Source organism: Leptinotarsa decemlineata, unplaced genomic scaffold (genome assembly GCF_025532065.1).
Source record: "Leptinotarsa decemlineata unplaced genomic scaffold, Ldec_3_MD MMD2_tig00026282_RagTag_RagTag, whole genome shotgun sequence".
In the NCBI taxonomy this organism is placed as follows: Eukaryota; Metazoa; Arthropoda; class Insecta; order Coleoptera; family Chrysomelidae; genus Leptinotarsa; species Leptinotarsa decemlineata.
The window spans coordinates 908,825-926,514 of record NW_027412668.1 but is presented as its reverse complement, the minus strand read 5'-3'; the positions used below and the strand labels follow the sequence as shown (position 1 = coordinate 926,514).

The 17,690-nt window shown below is 36.5% G+C and overlaps 1 protein-coding gene across 1 annotated transcript in view; it reads left to right on the top strand.

The window, feature by feature from the left end:
* Rpb8 (DNA-directed RNA polymerases I, II, and III subunit Rpb8) overlaps positions 1-17,690 on the top strand; it is a 78,602-nt gene that overhangs the window by 34,504 nt on the left and 26,408 nt on the right. The window contains exon 3 of the mRNA XM_023156217.2: positions 15,515-15,698. Coding sequence (XP_023011985.1) covers positions 15,515-15,698 — 184 coding nt within the window. The remainder of the gene's footprint in view (positions 1-15,514; positions 15,699-17,690) is intronic.

Below are 17,690 nucleotides of genomic sequence, written 5' to 3'. Positions count from 1 at the left end.
CTACAAACTGTGAACGATCTTTAACAGAGCTTTTAATTGAGTTTATAGCAGGTTCAGAGAACACGATGAAATTCAAAATTGCAAATAAAATTGGATAACTAAAAGTATCAGAAGCTTTGGAGAAGTCTATAAGTATCAAAGCAGTCGTGTTACCTTTGTCTGCAGCTTCGAAAATATCATCAGTTATTTTCAAGAAAGCAGTTGTACAGCTGTGTTCTTTACGTAAAATATTAAGGGAATTTAAAAAGCATTTGATTTGAAAACTTATTATTTTTTCCAATACTTTTGAACAATGCGTATTACATTTGTAGCATCACGGGTTTGAAGTTATCCACATCCACAGTGTACACTGAGAAAAAATATCGAAGTATTATTTTTTCATTTACCGGCTCTGAACATGAAAAATCGACTTAGTACACCTACAATATTAAGACATGTTATTCCTGATGATCTATTTGACAGAAAAAACTTCACATCATAGTTTTCCAGGCCGTCTGAGGGGGTGAACATGGGGTAAGAATATCAGAAAATTTCTTGACGCGAAAAATCGACTTTGTACACCTATAAAATTGAGACATGTTATTTCCGATGATCTATTCGAAAGAAAAAACTTCACGTCATAGTTTTCCATGCCGTCTGAAGGGGTGAAAATATTTTAATTTCATTTATTTCTAGAATGAGACTTTATTTTTTTATTTTGTGAGAGAATAGGTAGTCTACCATTTTACTGATACTTTTTATACATTTTTAAACCTCATTTATTTCTTTATTCAATTTTCGTCAATAAGTATCCCCAAAAAGTTCCTTCATTACAATATATTATATGTGTTAAGTTATCTTTGAGAATATATTTTGTGTCAATTTGTTCCTTTTTCTGTTCCAGTAAATAATGTGATTATTTCTTAATTTTGTATTATTTAAATATGTTACGTTTCTCAATAAAAATTGTTTTGAAACTTTTTTTTCCTTTTATAACATGTCTCAATATTGTAGGTGTAGGTTCTTTTTTTTCACTAAATCAGTCAATATGCGTATCATATTAAAAAATGGTAGATGTATAGTCGGCAAATGAAAAAATAATATTTCGATATTTTTTTCTCAGTGTACTTTGTAGATGTGGATAATTCCACACCCGTTGTAGCATCCTCTGTGTTCTGTTTTATTTGTATTTTGTAGGGTTTATTAAACACAAACCTGGGTTCAATTTTGTACCGTTCCGCAATTCAAATGGGAGAATATCATCTCATCAACTGCTGAGGAGTGCAGCAAAGCCTGTTTCTCCACTTGAGCAAGATTACTCAACATCAATTCTTCAAGAGATTTTTTTTAGGCTATTAATGTATGTCAAAACTCATCCACATCTAATGTGTGATATTTCTTCCTGGCCTCACTATCCAAACGCGATTATGTGTTCCAAATCAACATCTAAGCTTTCGAAAACATTTTTTGCCATTGTCATAGAAGTTAGACTCCGAAGCAAATACACACATCGGAAAAGTCTAGGGATATTTTAAAAAATGGCAATATTTTTTTTTTTGGTTGCTTTAGGGAAAAAAAGTTGACGGGTGATTATTAAACGAATGTAACTTACAACAAAATTTATTAAATGGTCAAAAATACTGAGTACGCATATAAGCAAAACTAAAAAAAAAATATGGCTCTTCTTTGGCACCCCGAAAAAAAAATCTTAATACAAAAAAAAATTGGAATCAGTACAACGTATGGCCTCCACGCTGGTTTATTACGGCCCTACATCTATCGTGCATCGACAAAATGAGATTGTCAATGTCTTGTTGAGGTACATTTGCCCATTCAGCGATTAAAAGCTCTCTCAATTGGAACGTTGTGTGAATGTTCCCCATATGCGGAGTAATTCTTCGTTGAAGCATGTCCCACACATGCTCGATGGTATTCAGGTCCGGTGAAAACTGGCCATGGCAATACATCAACTCCTTCGTTGGTGAGCCAGTCAGCCACTAGACGCGCGACATGTGGACCAGCATTATCGTGCATTAGGTGGAAGTTTTCACCAACAGCACCAGCAAAAACGGACGGACGATAGGTAGAGGAATGGTATCGAGGTACTGTCGAGCTGTGAGGGAGCGATTTGGAAAAACGAGATCGATTCTGCCGCCGATCATGATTCCGCCCCATAGCATTACTGTACCACCTCTGTATGTGTGGACTTCCTGGACGTGTCTCAAACGTTCATTATTTCCAGGTCGTCTCCACAGTCTTAGTCGACGAGAATCTGGATTCGTCTGTAAACAAAACTGTGGCCCAATCATTTGCATCCCAGTTTTGATGTTCTTGACACCACTCTAATCTTCTACCGCGATTGTTTCTCGACAAAGGTGGATATCTAAGTGGCCTTCTGTTGTGGAGATCTGCTTCATGCAGTCGATTTCTGACAGTATCACGACCAATGGTTACCTGGTGCGTCTGCTGCAACACGTTAACCAACTCAGGTGCTGTGATTGTAGGTTGTCTTCTTGCGGTTAAGACCAAGAATCGGTCTTGAACTGCAGTTGTAGCGCGTCCTCGCCGTGGATGTTGTTCGGCTGGACTGCCAGTTTCACGGAAACGCCGCCACAATCGACTGATAACACTTTGGGAGACCCCCAAACGAAGAGCTACATCATTTTGTCGCATGACACCTTGAAGAAGCCCTACAGCTCTATTCATCTCAGCCAATGGTAAGTGATGGCGTTCCATGTTAAAGCACAATATTTCCAGTTTAATTGCTGAGCAAGAACTGCATAGAATGTACAAACTCGACACTTTCAGATTATTCATTTTAGCCGAAAACCTACAGTTTGTAAAAAACTTGATAAAAGATTAGTTACCGTTTTTGCAGGCTTTGTTCAACCCATAGAAATCTACAGGGTGGTCGAGTGTACCAATTTAATGGAAATTAAACGACCTCATGCATTTATTTTTATGTTATTTAGTGTGTTATAAAAATATCCCTAGACTTTTCCGATGTGTGTATAATAATGCCAGGAGAGACAATCCCGCTTCCTGCTTCGATAAGTGGACACCAATATGTCTTGGCACAATCATGTCGTTGGAATTGCAAAAGCCCCTTCTCAAAAGCTTGGAAACCTGTAGATACACACCTCAGCAACTTTTGATGCTTTATAAATCTCAGATCAGACCATTTTTGGAGTATTATTCTCATGTATGGAGCTCCACCCTCGAGCATACTCTGAAGTACTGGATTTTGAAGATTGTCGTACTTCGGGCGGCAGACATTCACGCACAAAAATGTATACAAAATGAACCCTCCGTTCCCCCGTCAACGAGATTGTCTGATGTCAAAATTTGTAACTAGTGGTCGGTATCTAACACGCTCAGTAATTTTTTTCCTTGACTTGCTGTCTCTTTGATTTGCTGCTTTCGTGGAGGCCTCAAATTTAGCATACTTCTTCTAATATCATCCAGAAGAGGATGGAACATTGTGGAATGTTTGACTGAATTAGTCTGCTTCATTTCACAGAGAGATGTATATTTCAGAAGTACATAAATTGCTATTTTTGCACAGACACTAATGTCAGGGCACGTTGAGAGTTTTCCAGAGCTCCTGCATTAAAAAAAAACTATTGACGATCTCGTTATTGTGTAATGACTGTGGAGATGACTGATGCGTTTCTACTGGTGGAACGATAGGTCTTATTTATATTTATGAATTTCATCATATCGAAATGTAAATTAGCAGAGTCTGCGAGAACTTATTACCGGGAGATAAGCGCAAATGGAAACATTGTCTATTTATGCAATTCATTACGGTTAATCTAGATAGCGAGGTCTCGATTATTTGCACTTAATGATCGGATTTATTTGCTTTAAAGGGGCGATGGAAATCTACAGAAGAAGCGTTTGTCATCTACATCTCTGGAGCTTTCTGACGATTGTTTATTGAGGAGGGACTCAATTGCAAGTTTTAAACCATGATTGAAGTGACTGTGACTTAGTGTTGAACAATTTCAAAGGACACGTCCGTTTTCATTTCGAAAGGATCCACTTTTGATACGTAATTCATACTCCCTTGTGATCACCAGCTTTCCACGTAGTTTTTCAATCGAGTTTTCACCTGTGTATTCTTTTTCAAAATTTGTTTTTAGTTCACTCAAAAACTCGATGTTGAACATTTAATTTCATGAGAAACTTATTATATCTGGAGAAATTTTACTATTATTAGGTATCATTAGATAGGAACTAACAGAAACGTTCTATTTGTATCAATATTTATATGAGAATTCAAGTAATTTCCAATATATTAAATGCCTTTTTTTATTAGTCGGTGGGCTATACTTGAAGACTGGTAGTAAACAAATCTAAAGTAATGAACTTTAAATGTGCAAGCCAGTCTCAGATATATCTACACACTAGGTTGAATGGACTGACGCCTATCAGAAAACAACTACTCCACTGGCTAATACCACGAAGGGTGCACTGACAGGCGTCAGTGCAGGAATCTTCACAGAAAATTTCACGACAGTTGTTAGATAGATAGATAGATAGATAGATAGTTCTTTATTTCCAACAAGTATAAGTGCACCCAATAACAGGATAAATGTAAATTAAAAAAAATGTTTTAAATGTGATAGATATGTACATTCACATGTGTGTGTTAGCAGGATTAGATACTACAAAAGAGAAAAAAAAATGTTACATATTATAAGTAAATGTCACAATACAATTTATTATAATAGATGAAGGAGATATATTAATGTCACATTAACAAATGATTGAAACGGGCGATCTCTTTAATATGTCTGTTCTAGCACGATCACAGTAAAATAATTTTGCGTGCCTACTATTTAGTCGAGGTACAGTAAACGGAATTTTTGCTAGCAGGAATTCACAGCTTAAGTTATCATGTAGTAAATTATAAAGGAACATTATTGTTAGAATGATACGTATAGTATTCAGTGAGATGAAATTGCTTTCATTGAGAAGTATAGAGAGTAATCAATGTTACGGTCTGGGTAAATACAAATTTTTTCAAATATAAATATTTTAAAAATTTCCTTCGAACACGTTCTATGGAACTTATTTGGGTTGCATGATGGTGATACCATATCAATACTCCGTATTCTAATTTGCTGGGCACGTAACAGTTGAATAGTAATGTCAGAGTTGTTGGATCTGCAAATTCCCTACCATTCCATAAAATGAAGCCTAACATTTTATTAGCTTGAAGACACGGTACTTTGAATATGAGAATGACATCTTTTGGTCAAATAATATGCCTAGATCGCGCATTTGAGTCAAACGATTCAAGATTGTATTATTGATATTGTATGGAAACATCAATGCATTTTGTTTCTTCGAGAAGGTAACAGTTGAACATTTGTTAATATCCAACTCAAGGTGGTTTGTAGCACACCATACATGTACTGTGTTGATATAATGCTGTAATGAAATGCAATCTTGAGTTGTGAAGATACTTTGGTGAATTTTCAAGTCATCACCATATAAAAGAGTGGAGCACTGAAGATCCAGTGTGAGGTCATTAATGAACAGGAGGAATAGAAGAGGCCCAAGATTAGAACCCTGTGGTACTCCTGAAGTTGGTGTTATTATGGAAGAGTAATATTCTTGGAATTCGACATATTTCCGCCTATCGAAGAGATATGACTCACATAAAGACAATACTTTAGGAGAGAATCCTAAAAAACCAAGCTTTCGCAGTAAAATTTTCAGGTCAATTCTATCGAAGGTTTTTGATGCACCCATATAAACAACATCTACTTGACCTCTCTGGTCCAAAATTTCGCAGACATATTGATTTATACAAGCGAGGTTTGTCACACAGGACTTTTTATTAACAAAACCGTGTTGTTCAATAGATAACATACCCTTTGTTACATTGTATATGTCTTTGTAAAGAATCATTTCGAAAAGTTTCGCAAAATAACACAGAAATTGGTCTATAATTTTTAATTTGTGTCGACAATTGACAGTTGGCGCCGTGTGAACGTGGTGGGGCAGTATATATCTCGATTTGGGCCACTTTGCCTTTGTCAGTCAAGTCTCAATTCATCACGAGACATCCTCAACTTACTGATGGGCACTCCAGGAAGATTGACCTCTGACCTCTTTTGGTCGATAGTCAGCCTTTAGGTTCTTTTACTTTCTAATCTACTGTTTGCTTTTATTATGGATTTTTCAACAGAATTTTTTTATGGGGGTCCCCGAAAACTAACCGGAGACGAGTGTCTTTATGTCGCGAGCAAGTTTTGTTTCTCGGTGTATATGAAAATGAGATGAATTGAAATCTGGTTAAGAAATTTTTATACTTAACGGAGCCGTCTGATTGCGACTCTCGAGGGTGGTCTCTGGTTCTGCTTCGTAGGCCAAATGTGTTTGTCTCTCTCTCGGAATCTGGGGTCATCCCTGTTCAATGCATTGTGTAGATCGCTTAGCGCTGGATTATCGTGGGCTCGAGTTCTGTCCTCTGCGTGTTTTCTCATGTATGCGTCTACGTAGTTTCTGTTCAGGTCTAGATCCCGGAATATGCCCCTATTCGGCACATATCTTGGAGCGTTTACGACGACCCTTACGCACGCGTTCATAAACGACTGAAACGGCATCGTGTAAACACGGCTTTACAAAAAAAATAATCGCCTTAACAGTAAGTACAGTTAGTTAGAATATCGACAAAGTTATACAGAATCGTCATATTTTACATTTAATGATTCAAGGGTTTCAGTATGATCATCACAATGCCGTTCTCATTATTTGGCTTAATGTAATGAACGCATGAACGAATCCCTATTAATAGATACCGCTTTCCAAATATTTACTCTTATTGCACCTCGATGTTGATTTAACATTTTTGTTTTATCAAGGTTGCTCATAAATTGTTCGAGTAGTTTTAATTCAGTTTTTGTTGCCGGCGAGAGAAATCGCCTGGATTTTCAAAAAATTTTGCGCATAAAGTAGCAAAAATTCACAACCACACATGTCGTGGGAAAATTAGGTGGAAATAGTTGTTTCGACGGTTTTGGATTACAAAGGCTTCAATTATTATTATCTTGAAATTACAAAACGATAATAGATATCGATATAATTGAGATGAATGCATAAAAAACTCCGTCAATGAAGAAACTAGGTTTTGCAACAAAGTTCAAAGAGCTTTTAACCCCACTAAATAATGTTTTCATAGATTTTGAAAGTTATTCTATAAACGCTTGATTAACATCTACAAAACAAACTGCTATTATACGAGGGTTGCCTTTTATATTTCGGAATTAGAGAACAAAAACAAATATTAAAAATCACTTTGATTTTTAAAATATTCCCCATGAAGATCTATACACTTTTGCATGCGTTTGAACAAATTGTCGAAGCACTTTTGCCACTCTAATTGAGATATCTCCAAAACATGTTTCGAAAAACGTTGACATCTCAGTTTGTTTTTTACGTGCGGGAATAAAAAGAAGTCATTCGGTGCCAAGTCAGGACTATAGAGCGGTTGACTCATCAAATCGATGTTTTGGGTGATCAAAAATGCATTTGTTTGAGCCGATGTGTGAGAGAATTAAGTTCATCCATGCACTGTTGCTGAGTTAATCCACGTCGAAAGTTGTAAAAAATAATCGCACGAAAATGTTGGGCCGAGATGAATCTTTTAAGACTCACACAAATAGCGCGCGTATGTCAAAATTTTCTGAGTAGGTACGTATAAGCTCAAAAATGTCCAACTTTACGATAGAGCTGTCAGTTGCCAAATCCGGAAACATAAAAGGCAACCCTCGTAGTAGTCCAGTCATCTTAGTGAGTTCACCTCGGAATTTGAGATACCCAGCTATAAACTCGCTTAAATTTGTATTTTGACATCCTAAAAGTAGTTTCGGAACCTAAATATGGTAGGGAGTACGCGACTATTAAAATCCAAGGTCAAAGGTCACGTTTTTTTGCAAATATCTCCTTTCCTATGGGTTTTTCGCCATTTGTTCGACAATTTTGTTTTTTCACGTATCAATTCTTCCAGAAATGGGTCTCTTCGCTGAAGCAGTTACCAACTTCTTCAGAGCACACTCATTTTTCATCTTGGGTCGTTTCATGACTATGAATGAAACTAGGCCCGTGCATCATTTTACACACGAGACAAAAAAAACACTCTAAACAATGGACTTGAAAGCAAGAACCGACTCCAGAGACGGCGTAGACCGTTACATCTGCAGGCAAGTTCATGGCATCGGTTTTTTTGAATACCCGGGTACTTCTTGAACCACCCTCGTATATGACGTTTCAATCAAACTCCTTCGATGCAACATATCCAAGATTCAAGGCAATAGTAATTAGTTACGCAATATTTAGTAATTAGACCTTCCTCATGTCTCTAACGCGTTGCATTCAGTTCTGCGAAGTTTCCTCGTATCCTCCCGCCCCCTCTTCCACAGCCGCCCCCTTTGGAAATCGATACACCACCCGAGCCGAAATTTTCCACCGCTGCGTGCCATCTGCCACGTTGGTTTCGACCGCCGCGCCCTCTTCGTCAGCTGACGCGGAGGCGGCACATCGGTTGCGCGCGCAACTAGACGCAACCGTATCGACTTGGCCTACCGCAACGAGAAAGGGGTTGGGAAGAGGTTACACCCCTTTCTTCTCCGTCGTAGTGTTTGTTTTGGTCGAGCACCTGATGGTGAACGCGGTGCGGGGATTCCCCTATCGATTGGTTTTGCTGTGTGGGGTCGGAGGCGGGTTCGCGTAGAAAGGGGTTGTTGTTGTTGGGTCGGGTTTGAGTGAGAGTTTTTCTTTAGACAGTTTACAAAACGGTAACACGTGTTTCACTGTACTGGCAAAACTTTGATGCTATGGCTTCACATGTGGTGAAAATATATAAACATGAAAAACGTAACATGAAAAATCGACTTTGTACACCTACACAATTGAAATATGTTATTTCCTGATGGTCTATTCGAAAAAAAAAGCGTCACGTCATAGTTTTCAAGGCCATCTGATTTTTCATGTTACGAAATTTTGTAATATTTTCACCCCCTCCGACGACCTGGAAAACTATGACGTGAAGTTTTTTCTGTCGAATGGATCATCAAGAATAACATGTCTCAATTTTGTCGGTGTACAAGGTCGATTTTTCATGTTATGATTTTTTTAAATATTTCCACCCCATTTTCACCCCTTCAGACAGTTTAACAAACTAGGACGGTTCTTTTTTTTCACTAAATCAGTCCATAAGCGTATCATATTGAAAAATGGTAGGTGTACAAAGTCGGTAAATAAAAAAAAATAATAATTCGATATTTTTTTCTCAGTGTAGTTTGTGGATGTGGATAACTTGACACCCGTTTTCCAAATGAATTCAATCTCCAGAGCGCCGTAAGGATTTTCCTGTACTGCCTTTGTTTTGTCCTTGAAAAAAATATGTCTTCTTCAGGCGTGTTAAGTCCGGATTTGGTGTAGGGTCAGGCTACAGCTACCGGACTGAGTCATGGTCGGTGGGAGAAATTGTATCGGCGTAAAGTTTGTGTCGGCGTATGACATAGAAAGTATTAGAAAAAAAGAAATAGAAACTATTGTTTGCAATTTTACGTTTATGGCTCGAATAATCTAATAGACTGATAACATATTTCTTCACATCTACTGCACATTTCGAGGCAGGGGCTTCTCACCGGCCATGATTCTGTCCGGCAGCTTTTAAATTCGCCTCGTGTCAATCGAATCACAATCAGTTGAACAGTTGTTGTTTTGTGTATATTTCCGTGGGTTTTAGCGGATAATGATATTTGTGGTTGTTCTAGGAAATCTGTTGAGTAATACTTGACGAAACCTATCAATTAATGTGATTGTTTTGTTTATGTTCGTTTGGCTCGATTGTTTTTGTGAGTGAAATATGTCATTGCAAATTTCCAGAATTGGTTTTCTTTTCTTTTTTAAAAATCATCGTGTGTATCATTTGCAAAAAAATGTAATTTGTCATCGAAACTACTTGTAGTTTCGATGACAAATTGATGATGTAGTTTCAAAATTGGAATTCAATTACCTTACATCAAATGGAGCATTTTACAGCTGATATCATTCTAAAATAGATTTACTATCAAAATGTTCGAAATATAACCATAATGGGGAATGTTCCTCAATTTGGGTTATTACAGCAAATGCAAGTTTGAACAAAATTAAGTTGAGTTTAATTCATGAATGTCGAAATGACGTTATTTTTTCACAACTTTGCTGCCCTCCCCTTTCTTTACGTCACTCTCAAATTGTCAGATTACTGGAATATACACTTTTTAGAAGGTAATTAACTCACCCTACCTTAATCTGACGCGCTCGAAAATTTCTGATGATCATTTTTTTTACTAATCTGATCCTTCATCCCTCATAGGCGGCCTTATATATGGGGCTCATATTTGGTGGAGGTACTCAACCAGGTACATAGTATCCTCCTGTATATTAATCTGCCGCGCTTTAGTAAATCTCGAAATTCCCGCTAGGGCTCCCCTATTAAAAGTAATTGAAGAAGCGTGGGAGATTGAAGTGTATTACATATATTTATCTTATTTGGGACACTCGTTATATTCTTATTCAATAAGTTATCAAGTTGTCAAAGATATGTCAACTAAAAAGCACTCCGCTTTTGAAAATTTTGACCACATTATCCCACATAAACACTATTACACTCCCGACACTTGAGCTTATAAACTCCAGATTTCTAAAACTTGTCCGTTTCATCTTTGCAAGGTTATCTGATTTCCTTCTTAATAATTATTTTTATTTCTCTCTCGAATTTGATTCAAGATCATTTTGAAGATGATCACTTGGTGATTGAAACACGTGTCGCGGTGTTGAAAATAACGATTTGGTGTGGGGGAAAAACTCCAGTAATATTAATTTCTCACCAATTTAGACGTTGCTCAGTAGGAGCTATGAGCTTTTAACGCCGCTTGACTGTCCGAGAAAAATAGTGAAAACTTGAGTTTTCGACCAGTAGGTGGCGCTTATGAAGACATATGAATAGTATGACTGAATCTAGAGGCCTTGGCCTCATAGCAAGTTGGTTCTTTGTTGTTGGTTATTTTGACCAGTATAACCATTTCAAGTATTAGGTTTCAATGTTCAAAAACAGAAATCTTTCCATGTTTGAAATGAAACTTTGAATTCTTCGAAAGTTTGAAAACGAAAGGTGAAATGAGGTTATGTATTATTATTTTCTTTTTCTTTTACTCGGAGATCGGGGATATTTAGAAAACAGTAACAAGCAATTGAGAAATGGATGTTTTATGATCTGTACCATTTTGTGTTCTGTGTATCGAAGGGGGCAGAACCTAGAAACAATGAATTCATGTCATTTGCTGCAGATGTCGCCACTCACATTGAAATTAATATTCTATCGTCCTATCCAAATCTACCGCATGTGGTCACCCTGGACAGTGGTTTCATCATCTGCAAGTTTCTGCCATAAACCGAAGTCCCGGTTTCAAACGCCAGGCGGCGTTATCGCTCACCCGAAATCGCAGTTCTAACCGGCCCAACGCGGCAACATCGCCTCTCCTTGCGCAAGGGCATGGCCGCGGCCTGCTGCACTATGAATGAGTCGTTGTTGAAGGGCAGGGTCGGGTTTCGTTTCAGGAAAAGTTAACCCAGCTTTTCGCGCTCGTCAAGGTCGTGCCGAAGCCTGCTAGGAACTCTCTCGGTCGGTATTGTCGGCAACTGCTCGCGACGATGGTGTTTTGTCAGGTGTCGCGGCCTCTGCGATTTTTCAAGAGTTGCGGCAACTTCCAGCAGGATTTATTTGAGGTTATTTGTTTTTGATAGCGCAGTTTTTTTTCCGGGTTACGGAAATTTGTGGTGGTGGTTTTGTGATCGGTGTTTCTGCGGTGCAATGCGGTGCTTTGCTGGAATCGAGATTGTATGGTATGTTGATAACCACGAAATAATTAATGAATCTGTTTTAAACCCTTTTTCATCGAAAAATTAACTATGTTATCGAAACGTGTTTCGTATGAACGTTTCTGATGACGATGTGTATTACTTCAATGAATTATTTACTAACATACAGTGTATGTACCTAGTATTGAAGAATAGCTTCTAAAAATGTGATGAAATCTCTCCAATTTTAAGTTTCGTTTGTTTTTTTTTTTGTTAAAACGTTGTTAGTCTACTAAAAAGTTACATTTAGGGTTGCGTTTTTCAGAGGACGCAATTTTATTTTTTTGATGTGCAGGGGAGGTCAGTAGAAGCTCAAGTTCAAATTTGTGGGGTCGCCACCCTTGGAAAAAGGGTGCAAAGGGTTTTCGCGCTGTATGTCGTAAACTGGCAACCCTACATAAAATTTAATTGAACGTAAAATGTAGTAAAATACATTTTTTGCCGTTTTATTTCTGATACTTTTTATGGTCAAGTGACCAACAAAAAAGTTATGAACAAAAATAAGTGAACATTTTGTAACAAGTTTCCTTTTGGAGGTTATAACTTTTTTTCAGTTGATTTTACAATAAAATGACATCACAGTAATTTTGTAGAGGGTTTTTCCACGAACAATATCCACTATACAGTTGCTTAATTTTATTCATTTATCTAGGTTTTACAGCGTTCCATACTTGAACTTAAGCTTCTACTGATCCTCCTGAAAAATGTAACATTTCAATGGACTATGGTTTTTTTTCAATAGGAATTTTCGTATTTTCTCACACATGTAAACTCCTTTTGAAGGGTACTCGTTGATAATAGTATCACAATAGTATCAATTTTGTGACCTTTGAACCACAGTTGATAAGATTCATAACTCACTACCAATCACAGATGATTGAATTCATAAATTACCAGTTGTGTATCAGAATTTTTTGTACAGAAAGAAAATGAAAAAAATTTTCACCGCAACTAATTTGCGAATAAGTATGGCAACCTAATATTCTAGTCAAAGTTCTGGGCCCTCAGGACTTTATCCTTGGCCCCACTCTGTTCTCTCTATATATATTTGACTTTCATGAAATAATTGATATTGCACAGTTCATCATTGCAGATGATACTCAGTTATATTATCGATTTCCTCCAAGTAACTGGCAGATAGCAATGGAAAAAATTAACAGCGATCTACAAAAGTTATTGGATCTATCTATAGCCCATAATCTGAAATAGATAATAAATATATTCATGTTATGCCTTGCTCATATGGTTTTCCCTTTGCTGTCACTTTTGTGTGTTTTGCTATATATTTTATCTCATTTAAACTAAATAGATTTTTAATATTTACTTTGAAATTTATAACCTTTGTTTTTTCTTAGTTTTACAAAGATTCATGAACTTACCAATGTTTACTAGGTAATTATTTTTATATAATACATGCTATCCCCCTTTCATTGATTTCTGTATCTACTTCTTCATAAACAATCTATGTCAATGAATAAAGCCCATTTATTATTATTATTAATAAAAAAGTTGTATCGATAACTTGACGTCGAGTTAGCGAGACCCCATGTATTTTTTATACAGAAAGAAAAAATATATTTCCTCGTAATTAATAAGCAAATAATCACAGCAAACAAATTGTCTCGCTACATAATAAAATCAATCATCAATATTTCTAGATCATAGTAGTGAGTAAGACAAATACAAAAATATGAGACCGAATTAAATAGTTACTTATTCCCCGTCCCTTCAATACAATCCATAAACTAAATAAACCTCAAGCTAATGCTCTAACGTCAATCGCCGTATTAGCTTGGTTCGCTCTGCACTTTCCAAACTAGACTGACTCTCCTGTATTGTGGTAATACCTATATAACTCTATGAAAGTGGGGCTGACCAGGAGATAGTTTACAACAATATCATCAACAAATTAAGAGTCAAATTTGTGCGTGAATTTTTTTTTAGTTTACTCAACAACATCCTCAGTTAAATAATTGTGAAACTGAATGGTTATTGAAAATGAATTTGTTCGTTTCTTGACAGTGTAATAGTGATTTTTAGCGACTGCATGTTGCCTTTCATGGCAACACTTTGTGTATTGACTAAATTAATTATCTCTTGACAATGCACAAACCAAACAAGTCCGTGAATTTGTAACTACACAAACCGCGATCAAGGTCATGTCAAACTCAACATTGAACAAAAACCTGCGATGCCACTCCATTATAGTGACCGCAGTGTGTTTTCGTAGAATTGATTAATTCAACAACATATTGTTGCATATGGTTCAGAGAAATTCGTAGAAAAATGATGCAGGACAATAATAGTGCTCGGCAAGTATATTTTTGTGGAAAATATAATTAAAAGCTCATACATATAAAAAGAAAACGACAAATCTCAAAAATGTGTTACAATACCGACTATAATAATTCAATTAAATCAAAACACAACATAACAAAAATATAAGTAAGTGAGATTCTATAATAATAATGATTCATTTGAATATATATAGCAATATTCGAATTTTCCAACATTACTTCACTGGTTTTATAATCCAGTTTGCACTTTGTAGTCATAGTATAATCAATCACTATATTTTGTTTTCGGGATCGTAGAAAAGTCATTCATTAACATTTTTTTTGCAGCTATAAAATCTTCAATATGACCTTCGGCAATTGTTGATGATCTCCAATCCCCAAATCTACCAATGTAGTAGAACTTCTATAAATGATTGTGATGGGTTTGGTGATTTTAAAAGTTTTGTAATATCTCTCGGAATTTTTTCAAATACGTATATCGATACCAAGCCGTTGTTTATATGGCTTACCTTCTTCGTGCCAGGAAAATAAATGTATCGATTCTGAATTGTTAACTTTAAAGCTGGAGCTTCTGAAATAAATTGCTGAATTTGTGGTTTTTGTTATGGTCGAGATTTTTTGACACGGTAACCATCTGGTTGACGCTTCAGTTCTCAGGCTCTCAGTTTGAAATATTTGGATATGTCTATAGTATCGTTGATATGTGGTGTAGTCTTCAACCGAAAAATCGAAGATTTCAATTTCTTGTCTAATTCTGCAATGTTGGTAAAACGTTTACTATAAATGAATCGATCTTCTTGTTATCGAGGTGATCCATACATTTTCTTCAACATATATCGTACAGTTTTATGGATTTTGTCGGAAACAAATTATATTCTATATCTTTTGCTAAATCTTTAATTTCCATTTTTCTAGAAGATGTAAAAATTTTGTTAGGTGCTCTTAACCATGATTATTCTGTCCTCCAAACAAATTGTTCTGTAGCTAATCGAATGAAAAATGCACGGTTATGGGCTTCGAATTGCTCCACTGACCGTTCGCAGACCTCAAAAAAAAAGTTGCGCATATAAGGAGGTTATTATTGAAACGGAGGCCTATTTGAGGCAAAAGATGGCTTCACCTCGGCAATGAAATGCTAGCCGCGGCAGTAAATATGTCAATTTTCTGCCTATATGAACAAATACTATTTTCTAATATTAGTAAATAAGCTGGTTCAGAACCGGCGCGGGAATAGGCCCTATAATTGGCCCTTGTGATACACCCATTGTCACTCCTCCGTTCTTTTGAGCAATCGTTGATGCCGATGTATTTTTCAGGTGACAAATTTCGTTTAGTCTTGGCTACAACTCTTCGAGAAGATGGGTACGCTGACGGTGGGGATTGGAACCCCCAAGGACTGGAGAGCGAAGGATCAAGGGCTGACAGTTTCGAATACGTGATGGCGGGCAAAGTATACCGAATCGAAGGGGATGAAGCCGCCAACGAACCCTCCAGTAGGCTGTAAGTACTATCAGTTTTTACTAGAAGGTTCGCTCGATATGTCGAATCTCTCGTTATACTCAATTTCGTTTTTGATTGTTGTCGTTCCCCACTACTGACGTTTTGAGCTATTTCCGGTTTGCAGTTTTCTTCTTAGGCGCTGCCAAGTCTCGAAATGAAGTTATTTCTTTGTCCTGTTTGAGATTTTCATGTTGTAAATCATAGAAAAAGTATAGTGTACGACTCGCGAGAAATGGCCATTACTCACGTCGACAAACTTCATTCTCATGAGTAATGGCTATTTTCTAGTTCGTTGAATAATACAGTTTGCAAGAAGGATTATGTAGAAGTTTTGATGTTTCAAATGAAAGCATACATTCAATCAACTATTTGAGTGCCCCCCCCAGTAAGAATTCTGAGTGAGAAGAATAAGTAAGTAAGAATACTAAGTGTGCCAAAGCTATTTCTTAAGTAGGCCAAGGTCTGCAGGTTTTATGACTGAAATTTCATATACAAAAGCGGTAGTTCTATTGCACACACTACATATGGCTTTGACAGTGAAAATAAACATTTGACTAAGATGTTGAATACACTTCTAAGAACATATTTATGGTACGTTGGATGCCACATTTATCATTTTGGAAACCACTTTTACGATAATGGAACCCACTTTTAAAACGTTGGAAAACACTTTCAAGATGTTGGTACCAACTTTTAGGATGTTAAATTATTGAATTACACTTCTTTGATCACATTTATGATATGTAGGTCCCACATTTATGATGTTGAAAACTATTTTAAGGGTGCTGGAAGCCACTTAAGATGTTAGAACCCACTTTTAAGATGTTAGAACCCACTTTTGAGATGTTAGAACCCACTTTTAAGATGTTGAATCTTACTTTTGAAATGTTAAATCTCGCCTTGGAGATTCAGGTTTCAAACTACGTGACAATCAAGCTTAATTCAATTTTTAGCAATATTGATGTTGCCATTCTAAGATCGCTTTATGGTACATTGGGCTCCTACATTCAGGCTGTTGGAAACCACTTTTAGGATGCTGGAAGCCACTTTTAAGCCTTTGGAACCCACTTTAAGATTATTGAATCATACTTTCGAAATGTTAAATTGCGCTATATTCAATTTCTACAAATATTGATGTTGAATCTACTTCCAAGATCGCATTTATGATACTTCGGGTCCCACATTTAGTATGTTGAAAACCAATTTTAGGATGTTTCAACCCACTGTTATGATATTGAAACCCACTTTTAGGATGTTGAATCTTACCTTGGAGATTCACGTTTCAGAATACGTAGCAGCCACAATGTATTCAAATTTCAAAAATATCGATGTTGAATCACACTTCAATGATCACATTTATGATACGTTGGGTCCTACAACTTTTGGGATGTTTCAACCCACTTTTAAGATGTTGGAACTCACTTTTAAGATGTTGGAACCCATTTTAAGATGTTGGAACCCATTTTAAGATGTTGGAATTCATTTTAAGATGTTGGAACCACATTTAGGATGTTAGAGATTATGTTCTGTTGGAGATTCACGCTATATTCAGTTTTTACTACCATTTGACATGGTGTCTGGCTAGAGACCTTGTTTCACTATGGGGTCCCACATTTAGTATGTTGAAAACCCATTTCAGGATGTTTCAACCTACTGTTATGATATTGGAACCCACTTTTAGGATATTGAATCTTACCTTGGAGATTCACGTTTCAGAATACGTAGCAGCCACGATATATTCAAATTTCACAAATATCGATGTTGAATCACACTTTAATGATCACATTTATGATACGTTGGGTCCCACAACTTTTAAAGATGTTGGTACCTACTTTTAAGGTGTTGTTACGTACTTTTAAGATTTGGCACCTATTTTTAAGATGTTGGCACCTACTTTTAAGATATTGGAACTCATTTTAAGATGTTAGAACCAACTTTTAATATGTTGGAACCCATAATTGGGTTGTTGGAGAGTCACGCTATATTCAGTTT